Genomic DNA, 23,256 nt, shown 5'->3' on the forward strand with positions numbered 1-23,256 from the left:
GAGAGGAGCTCTGCAGAGAAGAATCTGGGTGTCCTGGTGGATGACAGGTTGGCCATGAGTCAGCAGTGTGCCTTGGCAGCCAAGAAGGCCAATGGAATCCTGGGGTGCATTAAAAAGAGCAAGGGAGCTGATCATCCCCTTTTGCTCCTCTCTGGTCAGGCCTCACCTGGAGTACTGCATCCAGTTGTGGGTTCCCTGATACAAAAATGACAGGGTTATCCTGGAGAGAGTCGAGCAGTAGGCCATGAAGGTGATAAAGGGCCTGGACCACCTCCTCAGTGTGGAAAGGCTGGGTGACCTGGGTCTGTTCAGCCTTGAGGAAAGAAGACTAAAAGGGGATCTGATTAATACTTATTATATTAAGTGTGGGAGTCAAAAGGACGTGGCCAACCACTTTTTAGAGGTCTCTGGGGACAGAAGTAGGGGATATGGCCATAAAGTGGAACACAAGAAGTTCTGCACCAGCACCAAAGGAACTTCTTCACAGTAAGGATGATGGAGCACTGGAGCAGGCTGCGCAGGGAGGCTGTAGATACCGGGGTATGTCTGGCAGGACTGAGGCTTGGGGACCAGGCCAGGTCAAATCCAGTGCACTTTGCTCTCATTCTTAGTGCTTGCTTTTGCTCAGGAGGGTGGGTGGTGAGCCTTATGAACCAGTGCCTGCAGATGGGGTTTGTGGAGAAAGAGGTCCTGCAGGCCTTGTGTGACACCCATGGAGCTATAGTGAGGCTGCATCAGTGTAAAACACCAGAAATCCCCAGAGGTGTGAAGGTGAGCTGTGGGCACCAGTAACGCAAGAGGGAATGTGCATGCTTGGGTTTGGATGCTTCTGTATGTTTTAAGTGACTGTGATACCACTGCTCAGTCAGTTTGAGTGTGTGGAACAAGTGTGACATCCTCTTTGACTGAGTCCTGTGAAAGGAGTCCTATGAATTTGAGATCTGAGTTCAAGCCTGTGGGCATCATCCAGGAGTTGGGGAAGAGTACGAGGCAAGGAAAGTTGGGTAAGAGGATGAGGCTTCGGACCAGGAACCTCTTCCATCGGTATTAACTCTTGATGTTCTCTTTTAGGATTAGGAATCCATGTGGGTCTTTTTATGAAGAACAGCCTCGTTGTGCAGCTTATGAATTCATTCATGCCTGTTAGCTGGTTTTCTTTCCTACATGAAGCTGCAATTGAAATGGACACTTTGTGATCTGATCCCCTCTGGCATGCTCAGATCAGCCAGGATGGCAAGGCCTGGCTCTTGGTTGGTGAGTTGTGCCCAAGTTGTGCCGCCCCCTGCCCCCTGCCTCTCATTAGGCAGCGGCGGCGCCGCCCCGCCCCCGCGGTCTCCTTGGTCCGTGGTTGCTCCGCCGGCTGCCGTTGGCTGAGCCGCCGTGCGCGGGAGCGAGCGTTGGGAGCCGGCTGCCGGAGGCGCGGCTCTCCTCGCAGAGCGCCGCTCCTGCCGCCTGGGCCGCCCCGCAGGACAGCGCGGCGGCAGCCGGAGCTGTCCGGGCAGCACCGAGAGGGAAGCCGCGGCGCGACGGGAGCGAGTGCTGAGGACAGCTGTTCCGGAGGTGTGCGGGAAAACGGTCCCGGGACGGGGAGGGGGGCCGTGCGGGGCTCCAGGAAGCTGCAGGGAGGCGACGGGGGGAATCTAGCGAGATCTGAGGCTGTAGGCGGCTGCGAGGGGGTGTGGGGGTTCTGGGGAGCTGGATGATCATTGTGGTCCTTTTCAGCCCCCCTGCCGTTCTGTGGTTCTGGTAAATGCTGTGGGAAGTGAAAGTGGTGTTTCTGCATTGGATATTGAAAGGGGCAGTTGATCTAAAGAAGTGAGCTGTAGCACGTCCTTAGAAATAGCTGATGTGCAAAGTAAGAATACCGTATACTGTGGAAAGTGAAAGTGTTGTTTCTGCACTGAACATTGAAAAAGGGCAATTGATCTAAAGAATGAAGCTGTCACATATCCTTAGAAATAGCTGACGTGGACAGGAAGATTACCATATGCATATAGGTAACATATTTTAGAGACGTAGTTACCGAATTACGTGACCAATTCTTTCTCCCAAAGCTGCAACAGACTTTGAGTCCAGGAGTTGGGGAAGAGTACGAGGCAAGGAAAGTTGGGGTAAGAGGATGAGGCTTAGGACCAGGAACCTCTTCCATCGGTATTAATTCTTGCGGTTCTCTTTTTGGATTAGGAATCCCTGTGTTTTTTTTAACGAAGAACAGACTTATTGTGCTGCTTGTGAGTGAATTCATTCACGCCTGTTAGCTGGTTTTCTTCTCTAAATGGAGCTGCAATGGAAGTGGACGCTTGTGGTCAGATGTGCGGCCCCCTCCCGCGTGCTCAGATCAGCCAAGTTGGCAAGGCCTGGCTCTTGGTTGGTGAGTTGTGCCCAAGGTCAGAGAGTTGACTCTTGTGAGCTTTGAGTCATGTCTTCCAGTTGCACGTTGTGTTCTTTCTGTTGTGTTGACCTCTTGAGCTCCAGCCCTAACTGAGGATGCAAGCGCTACCGCAGAAGGAATGGTTTAGATTGGAAGTGCAATGCAAAGTACTGGAGCCAGCAGGAGCAGGGAAGCAATCATCCTCCTATGCTCAGCACTGGTGAGTCCTCACCTTGAGTACTGTGTTCAGTTCTTGGTGCCTCACTACAGGAAGGACAATGAAAACCTGAAAGGTGTCCAGAGAAGAGCAGTGAAGCTGCGGGGCATCTAGAGCACAAGTCTTATGGGGAGCGGCTGAGGGAACTGGGATCATTTAGTCTGGAGAAGAGGAGGCGCAGGGAAGACCTCCTCACTCTCTACAACTAGCTGAAGAGAGGTTATGTGGAGGTGGGCGTTGTCCTCCTCTCCCGTGTAAGTAGTAATAGGACTGGAGGGAGTGGCCTGAAGTTGCATGAGGGGAGATTGAGGTTGGATGTTAAGAAAAACTTCTCCACAGGATTGGTCAGACGCTGGAACGGGCTGCCCAGACAGGTGATAGAGTTACCATCCCTGCAGGTGTTCAAGAAACATTGGATGTTGTCGTGAGGGGCGTGGCTTAGTGGGAAATGTTGGTGGAAGGTGGATGCTTGGACCGGATGATCTTGGAGATCTTTTCCAAGCTTGCTAATTCTATGTTTCTATGTAAGACATGTGCTGGTGAGTGCTTTGCTGGGTGAGCATCACCCTGCTGGAAAGCGGACAGCTGTTGTCTTTGCAGGCAGCCACATCCACAGGGATTGGATGGACCTTAACCTTGTCTTTCACATCTTATGGGCAGTAAGTCATGTGGATTTAAAGCAGGATCTTAGAGGCAACCTTGATTTCTTCAGCCACCAGAGCTCTCCACCATGCTTCTCTGTGTGATGTGAGACCATGCAGAAGTCTGGGTAGGTGAAGTCAGTTGCTCTTCCTTTTCCCCCCAGGGCTGGAAGTAGCGGGGAACGGGACTGTGGGACATCCCAGCAGTGGGTTCCTACCTCAGCAGAACCAAATGGCTGTTCTGGTCCACGTGGTCATTTTGAGTGAATCTGACACAAATTAGAGACATGAGGGGCCTGTGAGCAAAAAGCATGTGCCGCATTTTGTGGTGCAAGATGTCCTCTGAGCTGCTGCTAAGAATGCCCAGCATGCTTTCTTTTTGATGGGAAGAGGTTTAGCAAGGATTTTTTAGATGAAAATAGATGAAAATCACGTATTTCCTTTTGATTGACCTTTCTTTCATACTGCTTCTTGAAAAGTTACCTTTGGATTCTAAACTAATATTTATTACAGAAGAGAATACATATGCACCCCGCACTTTTATCTGCACAAAGAAACTTCTGAACATCTGTTTACGTGTTTCTTTTTGGCACTGAGATGAAGCTGTGTGGAACATAGGCTTGGATGAATTTTCAGTCAGTAGCAGGGACGTGTAATGCTCATCTTAGATGTCGTGCTGACAGAAAGAGCAGAAAGGTAAATTTTATGGGGTTGCATGCTGCTTTTTTTTTTTTTTTTCAGTCATGACCATGGAAGCGTTACCCAGACGAAATGAGCATTTGTCACCTGGACTTTCTACACATGACAGAGGAAGTGGAAGTCAGCAGCTGAAGCGTCTGGGAAGACCCCTGCATGGGAATGGTGAGAGTTACCCTGGCACCGTCCTTTGGAAATCTCAGGGCTCTGTAAGCTCTGAAGCTGTGTCGTAACTCCTCCCGTGGTGCTGGCTCAGCTCTCCCTTTCTTTTGTGTAGGAGAGCTGGAGTTCAACTCCTTCCTGTTTCCTGCCTATGTGCTCCCTGCTTTGCCCATGGCCCAATGGGCTTTTATTCCTCGCACCCAGATTGGCACGTGTGGATAAGGGCCTCTGGTTACGTTTATCTTTTGCTTGTGGTGACAGCCCATAGCTGAGCTTGTGGTTAACAAGACACACAATAGCTGGAGATACAGTACTCTGCGTCACTAAAACACGAGCTTTGTGGCAGCCACGAGCCCAAGGAACAGCGAGTTTCTGTGTTTTATTTCTGTGCTTGCTCCCATTGCCCCGCGGCCCTGTTGTGGTTGAAGCCGGTGGGTGGCTCAGCACCACACCACTCCCCTGTTCCCCGTGGGATGGGGGAGAGTGTTGGGTGGAAAAAGAGAAGTAAAACTCATGTTTTTGAGATAAAAGTAGTTCTGAATATATATATGAATGTATTGCTAGTGATGTACAAGCAATGGCTCACCACCCGCCAACCACTGTCCAGTTAGCCGCCAAGCAATAAAAGAGAGTGAGATGTACTCTCATCCCCTTCAAAACTCCTTCCACTTGATGGCATATAGTATGGAATATCCCTTTGGCCAGTTTACGTTAGCTGTCTTAATTCAGTTCCCTCCCAGCTCCTTGTTGAGAGCTTTGCTGAGAATGGCCTTGGCTCTGTGCAACTTTGCTTGTCAGAAACTATAAAGATCAGGGTGTTATCAGTGTGATTTTTCTCCTAGAACCCAAACATAGCATCATACCAGATACTCTGAAGAAAAATCCCTCCCACCTGAGACTAAGGCAGCCCCCCAGTGTGTGTGCCGTAAGCCAGATAGGGATGCAGGTGTTGCATTTCCCTGGCAGCGTTGGCCAGGGATGCTGGGGAGGTTTTGGTGCCCAGCTTGGACGTCGCAGCACTGCTGTGCCTGTCAAAGCGGCATGCTGCGTGCTCTCCGAGCAACGAAGCAGCGTTTCATCAACAATGTGCCATGCTATTTCCTGGAACCTGGTGCGTTTGTGTCTCTGAGGCTAGGTTTACCCTACGAGCTCTTCTTGCAATAGCTGTTTTGAATTCCATTGCAGGCGTGTGAGCAGAAGTGCTTTTCCCCTTATGTTCTGTCTCACAGTGTTTGCCCATGGTTGGTAGAAGAAGGAGCTGATGGAGTCAGCAGTAGATTCTGTTGGCTTACCCTCTGTGCTTCATCCCTGGAGCTCACTGCTGCACAGAAGAGTACACGCGTGTTTATCCCAGGGCTGCAGTAAACGGGAGCCTGGTTGGAATAGCACTGAGCAGCACCTAATGGGCTCTGCAGAGGATGGCTTTGCAGAAGGAGCAGGAGTGCCTGCGTCCACCTGTATCCTGGGATACGTTCTGGCAGCGATGCACCAGCTGTGGCCACAGTGACTGAATGCAGGGCTTGGCTTGGGGCTGCCGTGTGGCACTTACTGCCCCGCCGTATGCCTGGCAAAGCACAGCCACCCCTCGCCCATGACAAGCGTTTGTCTTAGTGTCGTGTTTCATGCTGTCTCCTGAACCTCAGGCACTGGAGGCAGCTTCCCCACAAGAAGGGGAGAACAAAATGAGGTCATCCTGGAAGCAAAAAGGCAAAAATCCACTTGGGAAAGAAATGTATATAGCAGTCTCGTAGCAGTTCTGTGTTTCTCCCGTCTCTTCCTTGATTTCCTTACAGTGAAATAGATACGTGCTGTAACGTGCTCTTGAATGAAACAAAGGACTCTAGTGTGGATTTTATGTAGGCCCTGCACTGCAAGGTATGCTGCTGGGAGGAAGTGTCCATCTGCCCGAGGGTAGGAAGGCCCTGCAGAAGGATGGCCTGAGGCCGGTTGTACAAGGCTCAACAAGAGCAAGCGCCGGGTCCTGCGCTTTGGTCATGACGACCCCGTGCCAGCTTCTCCAGGATTTGGCTGAGGTAGAATTCCAACCGCCCTCTGATTCTAGAATGTTGGAGTGTTGGAATCTTCTGGTCTTGTGACGTGGTCTTGCTTCCCCACCTTGTCTGTCATGGTGGAGCAGCCTGGTGGCTCTTAGTGATGTCATAAGCAGCTAGAATGAGGGGAGGAGCAGTGCCTGCTGCGTCCCTTCATTGGAGCGCTTGAGCTCTGACTGAGTAGCTCGCTTGTTGCACTTGTGCATCGACTGAGTACCTTCGTTTTCACACCGTCTTGTGCAGCATCTTGTAGGTAAGCTGAGACAGTGTGAGATAGACGGGTGGACAGTGAGGTGTTGAAAGCTGCTGGCTGGCGGAGCTGGTAGTGTCATGCTGCTTACTCTTTGACCATCAGACATAATTTTCACTCAGTAGCTACATTCCAAAGCATAGAGGTGGCATTTGTCTCAGGGCTTTTTCCTTGTCTTCTTTGTTAAATTGTGCAAGCTCACTGATCAGCTCTTTCTCTCTCCTCTCCCCGCCCTCTGCCTTCTCCTTTGATGCAGCTTTTGCTCGCGGAAGAACAGAGCAAAGTGACAAGAAACGGCTGCGGCTTCAAGGAACTTGTCTACCTTGTTCTGATCTCTTGCCAGGTACGTGCCACGCGTTGTCCCCCCACGTGGTTTTGCAGCCCGCGTCGCACCGTGTTTAGTAACACAGCCTCATCCAGCCTTGACGGGACACCGGTCACGTGTAGAGTTATTCCACTTTCCCTCCAGCTCAGCCCTCAGAAGGATGCTGTCTGTGATGCTGTGACTGGCTAATCTTTAGGAAACCAATCCCTTAGGCAAGGAGTCCTAGTCCCAGTTTGTGCAGGGCTGCACAACGTGACCACGAGCTTGCGTGCTTCGGCTGCGTGTGCGCATGACAGCTGTGGGGAGCACAGCAGAGATGCAAGCAGAGGAAATCTGTGTGCAAGGCTGCGGCCGGCGCTGGAGGTGAACTGGTGGGAGCTGGGCGCTGGGGAGCAGATCCACCCCCAGCAGTGACTCCTCTCACTGCCCTGCTACTGCGCTGTCGGAGTGCTCTGAGCAAGCGTATCTGCTGCTTTGTGCCGGAGTCCCCATCTGCTAGCAGAGGGATAGCGACTTGGTAAACTGCTGCGCAATAGGCTGTCTCGTTTGAATTGACTGAGCAAAGTGGTTGTTTCTAGAACACCTGCCTATGCCAGTGGGTAACTGAGGGTAGTTCTGAAGAAGTCTCTCCATACCGTGGTGTGTGAACAGAGAAAATAGAAGTGTGTTTCTTTTCAGTTCCAGCTTGTCGTGCCTGCTGTGATGGGCATCGCGTGCAGCGAGATCAGCTGTGGGCCTGACCTGACACAAATGGAGGTAGAGTATGAAGCTCTGATTGGTCTTTGTTCTGCTGACTTGAGCCGGCAGAGTGAGCTGCAGATGAGCTCTCCTGCTTTTCAAGAGAGGGAGAATCCTTCCAGCTCTATCGGTGTCACTGAAAAGCTGCCTGAAAAGCTTCATGTCCTTGCTACGAGCATCTAGATGGCCGTGGACGTTATAGTACCGACAGAATCAGATCGAGTGTTATAAACATGCAGAAGCATTTTCCCCATCCTGCCTGGATTTTGTCACCCAAAGACCAAGTTCTCATATTCAGCAAGTTAAGGGAAGCAGGCACTTGTAGTGAGCCAAGGATTGGGTCAGTGGACCGGCTCCTGTGTCCAGTCCATGGCTGAGGTCTCCAAGCAATAGGTTACAGGAAGCAAGCAGACTCTTACGCTCCTCTTTGGCAAGACAGTACTGCAAGCGTGGCAAGTTTATAAAACTCCAGGAGTCCTCTCGGTTGGGGTGTTTGTCCTCTTAGTCTGGGTAGAGAGAGACGCATCTTTACATTGCCTGGCGATACTGCTGCACACCAGGAAGAGAAACAGCTGTTATTAGACTTGCAGTTTCTTGTTAAGCACTCACGATAAGGATCTTTCTCTGCAGATGTGCTCCTTGCTCTGAAATTGTCCTCGTTTGTCCTCAGCTCCTCACCATGGCCTGTGCTCTCTGTTTCAGACTGAGAACAATGGGAAGCCCCAGCTGATCCACGAGGAGTCACCTGTAAATATTCCAGCTGTTGCTGCTGCCCATGTTCTTAAGAGATACGTTGCCCAGGCACCGGATGAACTCTCCTTTGAGGTAAGCAGTTAAGGGCGTTCCTAGTTGTCATGTACAGGAGAGTATAAGGCGGGAACGCATCAGAAATATTCTCAGATACCTTCAGAATGTTTGGTGATGTGAAGCCCAGAAGATGGAGTTCCAGATCAGACTTGCACTGGGATGGATGCAGGGAGGAGTTCGGCCATCTCTAAAATATGGCTTTATTTGGCATTTGGATCTTACGATCAAACAGAGACTGCCCAGTGTTGTAGCCTGGTCTCTGAGCAACAGCAGACCAGCGAATGAAGCGTGTAGATCTGTTCAGGAAGCCCTGCTAACTTATGCCTGTGGTTTAATTGGAGCTCTCCCTTTGGCAGAGAGCCTGCTGCTTTTGAGAAGCATTTCCTACTGAGCAGCTGTATTCTGTAGTTGTGTATTGTAGTGACTCTTCTACCTCTAGGTTCAGTTGTACAATGGAAGACGCCTTAAGTGCTGCGCTGGTGCAATTGCTCTCGAGCTTGACGATGCTTTGTGGTGCAGAAGAATGCAGTCATTTGAGCTGTGCTTTCCTCCCAGCCATGCTGAGGCTGGGATTGATGTTGCAGTCTTTTGCAGGTGGGAGACATCGTGTGCGTTACTGATATGCCACCAAAGGAGCTGACCCCCTGGTGGAGAGGCAAGCACGGCTTTGAGGTAGGCACAAGCTTCAGACTTGAGAGCACAACTTTGGTCAGGTCGGGAATCTCGGCTAAGAGCTGTGCTGCCTGCAAAGGATGGCTCATGGACGTAAACAGTTTCCCTGTGTCGGTGTCAGAGGTGGTCTTTGTAGGAAACTGTCTCCTCGATTCACTTAGAAGCAAGAGCCTTCACAGTATGCATCAGGTCACGGCCACTGTACCCCACCTTTGGAAATACAGCAGCTAAGACAGTGTTTCAGTGTCTCAGAGTATTTTGCTTGCACCCATGCAGAACGTGAAGTTAGTGTCTTTTAGGAAGTTACTGCCTGTCAGCCAAGGTAGGGTAACAGACCCTCCGCGTGCTTGTTGCTGCTGCTGGCTGCAGAACGCTGGGTAGCTCGGAGCTGGGGATTGCAGCTGCATCTCAGTCAGCAAGAACTTTCTTCTTCTACATCTTCTACAGAAGCAATTATTTGTTTTGTAGGTCTTTTGGCTGCAAATGTTGAATAATTATTACTTTTATGCAGGCCACTTTTTGTTGGATAGTCTTACGGCGCGTCAGGCAAGCACGTTCCGAGGAAAATGTTAGGTGGCTTTTGGTTGAACAGTTCAGGCCTGAGAAATGCTGCCTTCAGTATTGCACCTCTCTTTTTTTTCTTGTTACAGGTTGGATTTTTCCCAAGTGAGTGCGTGGAGCTCATCAATGGAAAAATTCCGGAGTCTCTCCTCAGTTCAGTGCCAAAGCCAGGTACAGATGTTGCATTTGATGGTGCAGGGAAGCAAAATGGCGTCTCTTTTTGGGTGTGTTCTGTGTTTAATACCTCCTTTATCCATCCCGTGTTATAGTCTGTGCTGATGATCCTTCAGGCATATCACGGGGCATATGGCTGGTGTTTTGTAGGCAATGAGAATGAGGGAGGGCAAAGGCAGTTCTCCTGCGAGTCAGTACGAGGTTGAGAACAGCCAGTGTCCCTGGTGGACAGCTAGAGGCCTGGTTGTGTTAGTGATACACTTGATCAGAACGTGGCTTTTCAAGAGGATTCTTAATCCCCAAGTTGAGCAAGCCAAGCAAGAGGAGTGCATTAAACTCCATCGGAACGCGCAGAGATTTGGCCCGATCCTCCCGTGTTTATGAGTGGACTTGGAGAAATCATAGAATCCTCCTAGTATGGCTTGGGATGGAAGGGAGCTCAAGGATCATCAAGTTCCAACCCCCCTGCCTCAGGCTGGGCTGCCAACCAACCTCCACATCTAATGTGAGACTAGACCCCACTGCCCAGGGCCCCATCCAACCTGGCCTTTGGCTCCTCCTGCAGGGATGGGAGAAAATCCAGTTTTCTATGTACTTGTTAATGTTCTTCCCGTTTTGACGTGCTCTGTAGAATGTGTTATGCTTGGCCTTGTCCAACTGAGCCAAACCTGAAATGAACTGGTTTCTTCCTGTTGTCGTGCAGTGCCAAAGAAACGCGGCAAGCTCGTCACCTTCCTTCGTTCCTTGGTGAAGGCCCGCCCAAAGAAACCGAAAGAGCGGGAGGTGGAGAAGAAAAAGGTGTTTGGCTGTGACCTGGGAGAGCATCTTCTCCACTCTGGTCGCGATGGTAAGGGACAGCCCGTTCCTGAGATCTTCCTCTGTTGGGCATCTAAAGATGAAAGGGATGTCATATCTAGCAAAGGGGCAGGTTGGTACCGGTGGAGAAACGTGTAATGGAAGTTGATGGCTGAAAGATAAACTGAGGCTAATGCTCTTAAGAGACAAGCACATTTGTATTTGCTTAAACCAAAGCCTGTAAGCCAATCCCACGCTAGCCTGAAAAGAAAGGAAGCCTTTTGGCCAAGGAGAGTGTCCTGCATCAGTTTCCCAGCTCTCCTGGACATGAGATTTCCCACCTCCTTTCATTCCCATGGGAGCTGTGGTGGGACTTGCAGTGTCTCCGGCTTCCCCAGAATTACTTTCTCTAGGCTGATTCCTAGGTCCTGACATTTCTTGAATGCAAGGAACACATGTCTGTCCAGTTTCCTCGTCTTGGACAGCTTTCTTCTGTAAGGAAGAACTAAGCAGTAGCCTGGCTGGGCTTAGCGGATGAGATTTGACAGGAGCACAGCCTGAACCAGGACTTGAATGAGGAGCTCAAGTAACCGCTGGCACGTGTTCTTTAGTCCCCCAGGTCCTCCAGAGCTGCGCCGAGTTCATTGAGCAGCACGGCGTAGTGCAAGGGATATACCGGCTGTCCGGCGTCGCGTCCAACATCCAGAGACTGCGGTAAGAGTGCTGCGACTGACACAGCGGTCAGTAGGGGCGCGTGCCCTGTTGTGGGTGCTCAGAGGCCTGCGCCGTGGGGCAGCTCTGTGCAGGCAGCGTGCGCTCAGCGGTGGTGCGCCAGGCTTGTCACTGTTTGATAGGAACACGGGGCGTTCAGCAGACTTGCTGGAGCAGGAAGTTCTCCTTCTGTCCTTCAGAGCACTGGAAGGCTGTGGGGGACTGCGGTGTCACCGCTGCCAGCTCTCATTCCCGTTTCCTCCTGTTTGCAGAGCCCTTTGGAGCAGTCCACACTCCTCCTTGCTGCTCCGGGCTCCTGGCTTAGGATTGTAGACTAGGCAGCCAGTTGTCAGAGTCACGGGAAATGCCTTAGCAAAACGAAAAGGTCTCCTTTTGGAAACATCTCATCCAGCATGGCTCGTGTGGTGCTGGTGACTGAGTGTTCATTTTCTCCTGTTAATCGGGAAGCCCTTCCAATGCTTGATTATATTTGGTGTGGCTTTTGACTTGTTTTCCTCTTTCTCAACCCCCCCGCCCGTTTTTGTGTCCTTCTCTCCAGCCAAGAATTTGAGTCTGAGCAGATTCCTGAGCTAACCATCCGCGACACTCACAGTGTGAGCTCCGTCTGCAAAATGTACTTCAGGGAGCTCCCGAACCCTCTGCTGACCGACCAGCTGTATGACAAGTTCTCGGTAAGCACAAGGCAACGTCTTTCCTTTACCTCTTCCCTGGGCCTCTTGGGAGATGGCTGCAGCAGTGCCCCAGCTCTGAGGCCCTTTTTCTGTTAGCCCCGTGGGGTTTACTCGTATGTCTTTGCCACATCATGCATCATATGGATGCCATTTTCGGTGGTCCCAGGAGGCGGTTATTTCCATATTCACAAAGCTTGCGAGAATTCATGTTTTTTGTTTTTTCTTTTGTTTTGTTTTTCTATTCCCCAAGTATTTATAGAATGGGAATGGGATTAATAGCAAAGTGCACTTGAAGCTTGAGGAGCTGAGCTGCGCAATCAGGCTGTAAACCGGCCCGCTGCTTGGACTCCTTGGCCTTGATGGCACCAGCTGCGTGCCGCTATGTTCCCCAGATGCCTCCTGGAAGGCGTAAAATCTGTCTCGGCGCAGACCAACTGCACGCTGTCCCCATAGTTCACGATCCTGTGGCAGGTATCTAGCCTGATTTGTGTCTCTGTCCCTTTCTGCACTATTCCAGGAGGCTGTTGGTGCCGCTACAGATGAGGAGCAGCTGGTCAGAATGCAGGACGTCATCCAGCAGCTGCCCGCGCCTCACTACAGGTCAGTGCTGCCTTCAGTCTGTTGAGCTCAGCTGTGCTGCACTTCAGAGGGCAATGGTGTGATTCCAGGCTTGTCTCATGCTGGCAACATGATGCCTGCGTATGTTGAAGCAGTTTAAGGCTACACGGGGTTAATTTATTGGGTCGGTTCCTGGGCACGGGGGCACAGTTGGTGCAGCTGGTGGCTGCAGCTGTGCTGTGCTGGGGCTTGGTGCCACAGTGTGGCACTTAGTCAAGTTGGATCTACTTCATCTTCAGTGACAGTAGCAATAACATGCATTGAGGCTTGCTCTGTGAACCGCAGCACCGCGTGCTCATTGGTGCTGAATATTTGCCTCTCTTATTTTCCAGGACACTGGAATACCTGATAAGACACTTGGCTCGTCTAGCCGGGAACTGTTCCGTGACAAACATGCATGCTAAGAACTTAGCGATTGTGTGGGCTCCAAACCTCTTAAGGTAAACTTCTTTCTCCATTTCAACACACTGCTTGGATCTGTTCTCCGGAAAAAAATGCAATCTACCTTTTTCTCCATCGAATGTGCTCTTCTCCTGTACAATGTGCAGTAAGTGGCTGACGGCAGAGCAAGAGCCTGGACTGTTCTCCAACCTCACAGGCACAATTTCTAGATGACAATTTCTGCCCTCTTGTTTAGATGGGACTGGTGTGTCCTTGACCATCCAGGAGAATTTCTTCAGCGGCATCACCGCGGAAGCCTCCGGAGCCCAATTTGACAGCTTTTGGCTGCAACAATCCAGACCTGGGGAAACTTGGATCTTGGATAAATGACTGCTAAAATCTGCCTTTTCTACAGATCACAGCAGAACGAGTCTGCCTGCGCCAGCGGAAGAGCCGCCTGCATGGAACTGCAGACGCAGTCGGCTGTGGTGGAATTCATCATCAACCACGCAGATGTCCTCTTCTGCTCCAAATCCGGATCAGACATGGCAGATGGAGCAGGTGAGTGTCTTCCTCCATGAGCTTTATCTTGATCAGACACCTTGATCAAATCCAGGCCTTCTCCAAGATCTTTGAAATACACTTTTTCTATCGAGGGGACAGCAGACTTCTGGGCTTAGATTAGAATCTGGCATCCTGTTGCTGGATGCTGAGAATGTCCAAGTCCAAACTTTACAATGAGAAAAAAACCGTCACTGTCGTTACGATGTTTTGCATGCAGGTGAAGCTTGATGAAAGTGTGGCAGTGAAGCTTTCTGAGTTCCCTACCCCCGCTTTCTAGGGTTTTTCTTTGCCCATTTCGATACAGTGAGCTGCTCTTATTAATTATGACTCTGTCCTCTGCCTTAAACATACCTCTGACCACATGCTTATTCTGACCTCCTCTTCTTCTAGTGGCTCAGATAAGCAGGTCTGAGAAAACTATAGCATCTCCCCCAGAACTGTGATGGCTGTGGTGCTGCTTTGTGATCCTCGCTCTTACCTGTGGCTTTCCCTTACAGGGCACGGTTCTCTCTCAGGGCCCAAGTATGCGTGGGTGTCTTCTCCTGCCACAAAGCTGCTCACCCTGGAGGAGGCACAGGCTCAGAGGCGAGGCCACAGCAGCTCTTCCGTTGTGACACAGAGCAGGGACATAGAAGTGGAAGAAGGCCCCACAGCTGTACAGGGGAAATTCCACACAATCATCAACTTTCCATCTGAAAGGTAAAGAGGACTTTGTTTTCCAGCAACCATCATCATTGTTTGGGTGGGTTGTGTTGTTGTTTTTTTTTTTTCCCCCATTATTTCTTGCGCCAAAACATGTGGAAGCTAAATTAAAGTAACGGTGCCTGAAGTGAATTGTTGCAGTGAATCTCTGCTCCCTTTGGACTCTGAGATTCAACTAACATATTCGGTTTAGCCACACGAGGCTGCCATTCCTTCCTTGCTGGGCACGCAGTCACGAGATGTATAAAGCCATGCTGACGTCTACCCTGGCCTGAGCTGGCTCTACCTTGAAACGTTGGGGTTTTCCAGCTGTCGGGGCCACATGCCTGAAACCAGTTCCGGTTCTCCTCTAAGCAGAGCTGTTGGTCAGACCTGCTGGCACTAGAAACTAAACTTGGCGGTGAGATGGGGCCGACGAGGTGTTGATGTCAGAGTCAGAGGTGCTTTTGAATTTCCTTTATGGCTGCACGGTTCCTCAGAAAGCAGTTACGCCTGCTGGCTCCAGAAGAGCCATCCCTTAGATGCTGTCCTGTAGAGCCGCGGAGCCTTTGCTCACGTGCTCTGCATCTTGCTTGACACAGTTTAGGGGAATTTAGCCAGCAAGACTTCAGGGCTGAGCTATAGGAGTGGAACCATCCTCAACTGCTTGAAAGAGAGCGAGTTTCTAAGCTGTGCTTCAGCAGAAACCAGGCGGTGCCAGGAACAAGCAACTGTTGGCAAGAGCTCAGTGCAGCTCTTCCCTCACCCCGCACCACGCACGACTCACACCAGTCACTGTTTTCTCTCTCCAGACAACGTCCACCCAGCAAGACGAAGGAATCACCAGCTGGCAGTTGGTGTTCCTGCTTCAGCCTGCGGAAACCATCCTCTGTGGCCAAACGCCGACTGCAGCGCAGTCCCAGGGAGCCCTCAGAGACAGAAGTCGTGGTGCTGGCAGGTAAGGGTGCGAATCCAGCTTTCAAAGCCTTGCTTTTCAGCGACATAGAATTCATGCAATACAAGTGGACTTGTATCTCCTTCTAGCGTTCCAACCTATACCTAGCATCTTCAGATCACCCCTGATCAAGAGCCACTTTCATAATTCAGCTTGTGAAAGTTTGACACTAACCCCTGTGTATCCTTCCTAGGTGAATCGAGCCCTTGTCTAGCCAGAAGAGCCGGGGCAAGTAGCGATGGTGCGCTGTGTGCTTCCATCGATGGAGGGCTCTTAGGAAGCACGAGTCACTGTGGTTCAGATGACAGCCTTCCACATAACAACAGCCATGGAGAGAAGGAGCTCATCCAAGTTCACGCCCTCATTTCTCCCGGCTGTGCTGAAGATGCTGACCTGAGCCTGCTGGACACCACAGTCACCAGCCTGGACTGTGACCCAGTGCCTTTGCAGTGCAGCCCAGCCCAAGCACAGTCCGAGTGCCCCGATAGCAGCACCTCCACGCAGGAGCAGGTCAGCGTCGCTGAGGAGAAGCCGAGCCTCTTGGAGGGGGACTTAGAATCAGGCCTCCAGCCCCAGGCACCGGGCAGCAGCACTGAGAGCTCTGAGCCACTCTCTCCGTGACAAGAGAGGATGAGTCCCATCTTTACCCTGGACCTCTCACGCCCTCCTGTCTTTTACATAATAATAAAAGCACGCTCGTGCTCAATCAACGCCTTGACTGCCTTCCGAGTCTTCATTCACAGAGACTGGGACGAATGCAACGAAGAGCAAGGCACTCCAGCTTGCAACGCGATGGCTGTGGGGTGTGCGCAGCAGAGCTCTGGGTTTGTTCCCGTTCTGTCTGGCTTTGGGACGTCTGCAGCGAGAGCTCAGCTACCATCTGGTATGGTAGCAAATGATGTTTAGCATCCTGGATGCTGCTCATGATAATCCCGAGCTTCCTGGCTGTGGCTTTGTGATGCTTTTCAGGGCTTTTTGATGCATTTCGAAGCCTCGGCTGCTCCCTAACGCCTCTCTCCTCCTGCCGTGTCCATTCCTGGCTCCCGACCTAGGAGCTGGCCGTGCAGACCTGTCGTCATCACGCTGCGGCAGGAGGAGCTCACCTTGAGCAGCATCTCCCTTGCCCCGCCCCCTGCCTCTGATTGGGCAGCGGCGGCGCCGCCCCGCCCCCGGGGTCTCCTTGGTCCGCGGTAGCTCCGCCGGCTGCCGTTGGCCGAGCCGCCGTGCGCGGGAGCGAGCGTTGGGAGCCGGCTGTCGGAGGCGCGGCTCTCCTCGCAGAGCGCCGCTCCTGCCGCCTGGGCCGCCCCGCAGGACAGCGCGGCGGCAGCCGGAGCTGTCCGGGCAGCACCGAGAGGGAAGCCGCGGCGCGACGGGAGCGAGTGCTGAGGACAGCTGTGCCGGAGGTGTGCGGGAGAACGGTCCCGGGACGGGGAGAGGGGCCGTGCGGGGCTCCAGGAAGCTGCAGGGAGGCGACGGGGGGGATCTAGCGAGATCTGAGGCTGTAGGCGGCTGCGAGGGGGTGTGGGGGTTCTGGGGAGCTGGATGATCATTGTGGTCCTTTTCAGCCCCCCTGCCGTTCTGTGGTTCTGGTAAATGCTGTGGGAAGTGAAAGTGGTGTTTCTGCATTGGATATTGAAAGGGGCAGTTGATCTAAAGAAGTGAGCTGTAGCACGTCCTTAGAAATAGCTGATGTGCAAAGTAAGAATACCGTATACTGTGGAAAGTGAAAGTGTTGTTTCTGCACTGAACATTGAAAAAGGGCAATTGATCTAAAGAATGAAGCTGTCACATATCCTTAGAAATAGCTGACGTGGACAGGAAGATTACCATATGCATATAGGTAACATATTTTAGAGACATAGTTACCGAATTACGTGACCAATTCTTTCTCCCAAAGCTGCAACAGACTTTAAATGTTCTAAACAATGTGGGTATAGTATTCTGACCTGGGAAACGTACTGTAAGGTTGTTCATTAGGCCAGCAGAAGTGAAGTCCATTGAACAAACTCTCAAGGAGTCGGGGCCTTTACACAAAGCAGAACTGTCCCACTCTGTGGGAATGTTAGGATGCCGTAGGCAGGCTCCAAGATACTGCCCTCTGTCCTCCTTCCAAGCTTATCTCTAAGCAAGGACAGACGGATGACCTGAACAATGACCCAGGGCAAAGGGCACAAATGCTGGGGGGTAATGAAGCAGTTAAGAGGTTATGTCTATGTTGTAAAGCAGACATCCAAAAGTTACGACCAGATGTTTGTTAAGAAAGCAGTTGTTAGAAGGCAGTCGACCAATTAAGATATTTGTGGTTGGGTGGTAAGGATTTGTGTTTACTTGGTATTGGTACGATTAGTGAAGCGTTGCGAAAGAGTGTGAACCTGCAGTACTCAGCCAGTGAGGAGCCGGGGAGAAAGAGATAAGGGTCGGGCAGTAGGGGATAAAAGATGTAACACTGTTTTCTCTGTGCTCTCCTGCTTGCAGGAGGCCCGCCATTGCAATTGGGAATAAAGATAGATACAAAGATCAGAGAACCGTCCTGGAAAACTATTTGGCTATTTCCAACAACGCTTATAAATATCTTAGATGTGGGAGTCAAAAGGACACGGCTGCAATCTTTTCAGCGATCTGTGGTGACAGAAGAAGGGGAAATGGCCATAAACTGGAGCACAGGAAGTTCTGCACCAAAATGCAAAGGAACTTCTTCACAGCGAGGATGACGGAGCGCTGGAACGGGCTGCCCAGGGAGGCTGTGGATTCTCCTTCTCTGGAGATATTCCAGGCCCTCCTGGGCACCCTTCCTGTGCTGCCTACTCTAGGGAGCCCGTTTTGCAGGGGGCTTGGGCTCAGTGATCTCTGGAGCTCCCTTGCAACCCCAGTTTTGTGATTCTGTGATTTTATTCATTGCTTCTTGCAGCAATGCAGCGTTTCAGATGAGAGAAAAGCACGGCGGGCGTAAACTGGGTTTCTGTGGTTGGTAAAGCTGTGCTGAGAACTGGGCTGACTACTGCACCTGGAAATGTGTGCAAAGTCTGCAGACACAGAAGAATAACTTTTCCTTGCAGGTTGGGCTTGTCTAAGGTAGGTGATTGCTAGGTGAGCTTGTGCTTTAAAGCATCAAGTTGTATAAATAAGGAAACTTTAAAAGCAAGATTGCCAGTTCTTTTTTACCTAGGTGATTTTTTGCAAGGAGAGATTTGAAATGCTGCTTGCTAATGGAAGATGGAGAGAGGAGAATCAAGTCAAAGGCATGCTGTGCATAGCCACCACGTAGCATCTGCGCCGCTCTCCCCCTGCACAAAGGAGGAGCAGCTCAGCAAGCTTGGCCTGGGCCATGGAAGGGAGCATACAAACATCTGGACCAACCCCAACGGAGCGGGTTCTGCAGGTTGGTTGTCTTCTGCTGTTTGTCTCCCATCCTGTTGCTCAGGGGTAGATGTGTTCTTGATCAGTGCTAATAGGAAACTTTCATGACATTTTTGTTTCAGCTGTCCCAATGCTTTGATCCCTTGCTGCTGGGATGAGGCGTTTGCAGAATGACAATGTCCAGTCAGATTTTGGGGATGATTCTACGCACCGGGGTATGTCTGGCAGGACTGAGGCTTGGGGACCAGGCCAGGTCAAATCCAGTGCACTTTGCTCTCATTCTTAGTGCTTGCTTTTGCTCAGGAGGGTGGGTGGTGAGCCGTATGAACCAGTGCCTGCAGATGGGGTTTGTGGAGAAAGAGGTCCTGCAGGCCTTGTGTGACACCCATGGAGCTATAGTGAGGCTGCATCAGTGTAAAACACCAGAAATCCCCAGAGGTGTGAAGGTGAGCTGTGGGCACCAGTAACACAAGAGGGAATGTGCATGCTTGGGTTTGGATGCTTCTGTATGTTTTAAGTGACTGTGATACCACTGCTCAGTCAGTTTGAGTGTGTGGAACAAGTGTGATAGATACAAAATACCTTTTTGACTGAGTCCTGTGAAAGGAGTCTGTATGGGAACTGCTGAGTCACGGCCTGAACTTCTGATTTATCACCTGAGGCGAGCAATGAGTCAGCCCTGGGAGCACAGGTGAAAGCAATTCACCTGTGCTGCAGGACCTCTCCTAGACCCATTTAAGTGCTGACTACCTGTGGGTAGGCTCTCTCTCTCTCTTTGGAAGATTCTCTCCACTGGTCTTTCCTGAGCGAGCCCACGACATGGGTAAGCACCCTATGTATTCTATTTGTCTTGCTGTGCCTAACTCTCTTGCTTATTTCATTATTATAACATCTTAATATTATTTGATTATATAAAATTCCTTTATATAATTTTCATTGATTATACACTTCGCGAGCCAGGCAGGCAAGCCGAATATACTAAAACTTACACTATGTCCTTTCTTTGGAATTTCTGTAAATGTTCAAGGGGGAGAACACTACCCCCCTAGATAAAATAATTCCAGGGCAGATGCCAGGATTTGCGGGATCCCCTTATTATGAATTGTCAACTATCATTGAAAAATGGGGTCCTGTACGTGTTGTGGGAAATGTTTCCCCATATCGCCTAGCAGATTACTTTCCGGGACTAGGCAATGATACATTAGTCACAAGAGAAAGACAATTAGCTGCTTCTACAGTGGCATGGCCACTGTTAAATGCTTTAAATAATGCTGAAATAAGGAATAATACTTTAGTGAACGAAAATGAACTTTTAAAAGATCATATTGAAAAGTTAGAACAGGAACTTGGCATATTAACAGGAAAAAACCCAATTCTACATCTTCCAATAGGTCAAGTCTGTAATATTTCAATAAACAATGACCAGGCTCCTGAATCAACGGACTGTGTTGATCAGGAAAATAAACAATCTAAATCTGATCTTGAATCTCCAATTTTGACGGATGCACTAGAAGTCCGTCCTGTTATAACTCAAAAAACAAAAAAGGTACAGGACAGATCGGCGGGGGTGCCGCCTGATCAGTGGCCCCCCGTTCAAACCCACTTGCACGTAACAGCCCGACCGTACACAGCAACAGAACTGATGGACTTAGTCCAGCGATTCAAGCAGAAAGCTAGAGAAAGTGTGCCAGCTTGGACTATGGGATTCTGGGGCAGAAAGTGTTCTGATGAATGGCCCGGAAATAGCCAAATTGGCCACAATGACCGTCCATCCTGCTCTTAGACAGAGATTATATGCAGGTAATCAATACAATGATGAAAACCATTCTATAATAGAATGGTTAATGGCGGCCTGCTGTATGGTATGGCCCAATAAATCTGATATTCCTTTACATACAGGGATGTGGTCCTCCATGGAAAACCTTCAAAATTACATCTGTGAATTAGGTGTAAGGGAAGCGATTTATGAAGATACCTTTGATGGCCCGGATCTGGTCAAATTCTCAGCAGGGATGAGAGAACTAATTTTACAACAAGCCCAGGCATTGGGTATATTCGATCCTACCCTCCCAGCTGAGTTGGATGTCCACATTACTCAAGATGGCTTTGGTTGGGGCCTGTGGCAACGCCAGAGTTCTGTTCGGACCCCCATTGGTTTTTGGTTTCAGGTCTGGCATGGAGCAAAAGAAAGATATAATATGATTGAAAAACAGTTATTGGCTGCCTATTCAGCATTCCAGGCAGTAGAGCCAATAACCCAGACGGCTGAAGTTATAGTGAAGACCACTCTGCAGATTCAGGGGTGGGTGAAAGATCTGACCCACCTTCCTAAGACAGGGGTGGCCCAAGCACAAACAGTGGCATGATGGGTCGCTTACCTCAGCCAAAGGAGCAGTCTGTCTTCATCATCCTTAAAAGAAGAGCTTCAGAAGATCCTAGGCCCAGTGACCTATCATTGTGATGCACCAAAAGAAACACTGGTCGCTCCACCAGAGAAGAGTCCCGTTCAGGAGAGGAAATATCCTATCCCTGAAGATGCCTGGTATACAGATGGGTCCAGCAAGGGCAACCCGAGCAAGTGGAGAGTGATAGCATACCATCCTTCAACTGAGACAATCTGGTTTGATGAGTGTCATGGAATTAACTAGATCAGTTTATGCCCGTGACAGGGGGCAGTAGGCCCCTGCCCTCCCCACCCCCCGCCTGGCCCCACAAAATGGGAAGGAAGGGGGAAAAGGAAAAAAACAGCGGCAACAATCTATGGAGGTAAACTTATTTTACTAACTATGATATCGGAATGCAAAATAATACAATATAATACAATCTACCAGTGGGGAAGGATCTCTCTCTCTTCGGAAGATCCACTCCACTGGTCTTTCCTGAGCGAGCCCACGACACGGGTAAGCATCCTATTTATTCTCTTTGTCTTGCTGTGCCTAACTCTCTTGCTGATTTCATTATTATAACATCTTAATATTATTTGATTATATAAAATTCCTTTATATAATTTTCATTGATTATACAGTAGTCCTATGAATTTGAGGTCTGAATTTAAGCTGCAATTGAAATGGACACTTTGTGATCTGATCCCCTCTGGCATGCTCAGATCTGCCAAGTTGGCAAGGCCTGGCTCATGGTTTGTGAGTTGTGCCCAAGGTCAGAGAGTTGACTCTTGTGAGCTTTGAGTCATGTCTTCCAGTTGCACGTTGTGTTCTTTCTGTTGTGTTGACCTCTTGAGCTCCAGCCCTAACTGAGGATGCAAGCGCTACCGCAGAAGGAATGGTTTAGATTGGAAGTGCAATGCAAAGAACTGGAGCCAGCAGGAGCAGGGAAGCGATCATCCTCCTGTGCTCAGCACTGGTGAGTCCTCACCTTGAGTACTTTGTTCAGTTCTGGGTGCCTCACTACAGGAAGGACAGTGAAAGCCTTAAATGTGTCCAGAGAAGAGCAGTGAAGCTGCAGGGCATCTAGAGCACAAGTCTTATGGGGAGCGGCTGAGGGAACTGGGATCATTTAGTCTGGAGAAGAGGAGGCGCAGGGAAGACCTCCTCACTCTCTACAACTAGCTGAAGAGAGGTTATGTTGAGGTGGGCGTTGTCCTCCTCTCCTGTGTAAGTGATAATAGGACTGGAGGGAGTGGCCTGAAGTTGCATGAGGGGAGATTGAGGTTGGATGTTAAGAAAAACTTCTCCACGGGAGTGGTCAGACGCTGGAACGGGCTGCCCAGACAGGTGATAGAGTTACCATCCCTGCAGGTGTTCAAGAAACATTGGATGTTGTCGTGAGGGGCGTGGCTTAGTGGGAAATGTTGGTGGAAGGTGGATGCTTGGACCGGATGATCTTGGAGATCTTTTCCAAGCTTGCTAATTCTATGTTTCTATGTAAGACATGTGCTGGTGAGTGCTTTGCTGGGTGAGCATCACCCTGCTGGAAAGCGGACAGCTGTTGTCTTTGCAGGCAGCCACATCCACAGGGATTGGATGGACCTTAACCTTGTCTTTCACATCTTATGGGCAGTAAGTCATGTGGATTTAAAGCAGGATCTTAGAGGCAACCTTGATTTCTTCAGCCACCAGAGCTCTCCACCATGCTTCTCTGTGTGATGTGAGACCATGCAGAAGTCTGGGTAGGTGAAGTCAGTTGCTCTTCCTTTTCCCCCCAGGGCTGGAAGTAGCGGGGAACGGGACTGTGGGACATCCCAGCAGTGGGTTCCTACCTCAGCAGAACCAAATGGCTGTTCTGGTCCACGTGGTCATTTTGAGTGAATCTGACACAAATTAGAGACATGAGGGGCCTGTGAGCAAAAAGCATGTGCCGCATTTTGTGGTGCAAGATGTCCTCTGAGCTGCTGCTAAGAATGCCCAGCATGCTTTCTTTTTGATGGGAAGAGGTTTAGCAAGGATTTTTTAGATGAAAATAGATGAAAATCACGTATTTCCTTTTGACTGACCTTTCTTTCATACTGTTTCTTGAAAAGTTACCTTTGGATTCTAAACTAATATTTATTACTGAAGAGAATACATATGCACCCTGCACTTTTATCTGCACAAAGAATCCTCTGAACATCTGTTTACGTGTTTCTTTTTGGCACTGAGATGAAGCTGTGTGGAACATAGGCTTGGATGAATTTTCAATCAGTAGCAGGGACGTGTAATGCTCATCTTAGATGTCGTGCTGACAGAAAGAGCAGAAAGGTAAATTTTATGGGGTTGCATGCTGCTTTTTTTTTTTTTTTTCAGTCATGACCATGGAAGCGTTACCCAGACGAAATGAGCATTTGTCACCTGGACTTTCTACACATGACAGAGGAAGTGGAAGTCAGCAGCTGAAGCGTCTG

At 50.1% G+C, this 23,256-nt stretch overlaps 1 protein-coding gene across 3 annotated transcripts; it reads left to right on the plus strand.

Moving 5' to 3' along the window:
• Positions 1-1,635: 1,635 nt before the first annotated feature.
• On the plus strand, positions 1,636-18,535 carry LOC149915486 (rho GTPase-activating protein 32-like). Of its 3 annotated transcripts, none has more exons than XR_016458795.1 (19): positions 1,636-2,591; positions 3,189-3,357; positions 3,971-4,090; positions 5,317-6,120; positions 6,645-6,731; positions 7,392-7,469; positions 8,154-8,276; positions 8,853-8,930; positions 9,581-9,662; positions 10,369-10,512; positions 11,072-11,174; positions 11,731-11,863; positions 12,381-12,463; positions 12,814-12,921; positions 13,278-13,423; positions 13,924-14,125; positions 14,920-15,065; positions 15,256-16,465; positions 17,971-18,535. XR_016458795.1 is itself a non-coding variant. In XM_090121199.1 (18 exons), the coding sequence occupies exons 4-18, from the start codon at positions 5,965-5,967 to the stop codon at positions 15,681-15,683; spliced, it is 2,097 nt and encodes a 698-aa protein (XP_089977325.1). In that variant the 5' UTR covers positions 1,636-2,591; positions 3,189-3,357; positions 3,971-4,090; positions 5,317-5,964; the 3' UTR covers positions 15,684-17,523. The 3 variants fall into 3 exon arrangements, 1 of the variants encoding a protein (XP_089977325.1); XR_016458796.1 differs by lacking the exon at positions 17,971-18,535 and adding an exon at positions 17,538-17,941; XM_090121199.1 differs by lacking the exon at positions 17,971-18,535 and having other exon boundaries at positions 15,256-17,523.
• The last annotated feature ends 4,721 nt before the right edge of the window (positions 18,536-23,256 follow it).

Source organism: Phasianus colchicus, chromosome 19, assembly GCF_987193195.1.
Source record: "Phasianus colchicus chromosome 19, bPhaCol1.hap1.1, whole genome shotgun sequence".
NCBI classification, from domain to species: Eukaryota; Metazoa; Chordata; class Aves; order Galliformes; family Phasianidae; genus Phasianus; species Phasianus colchicus.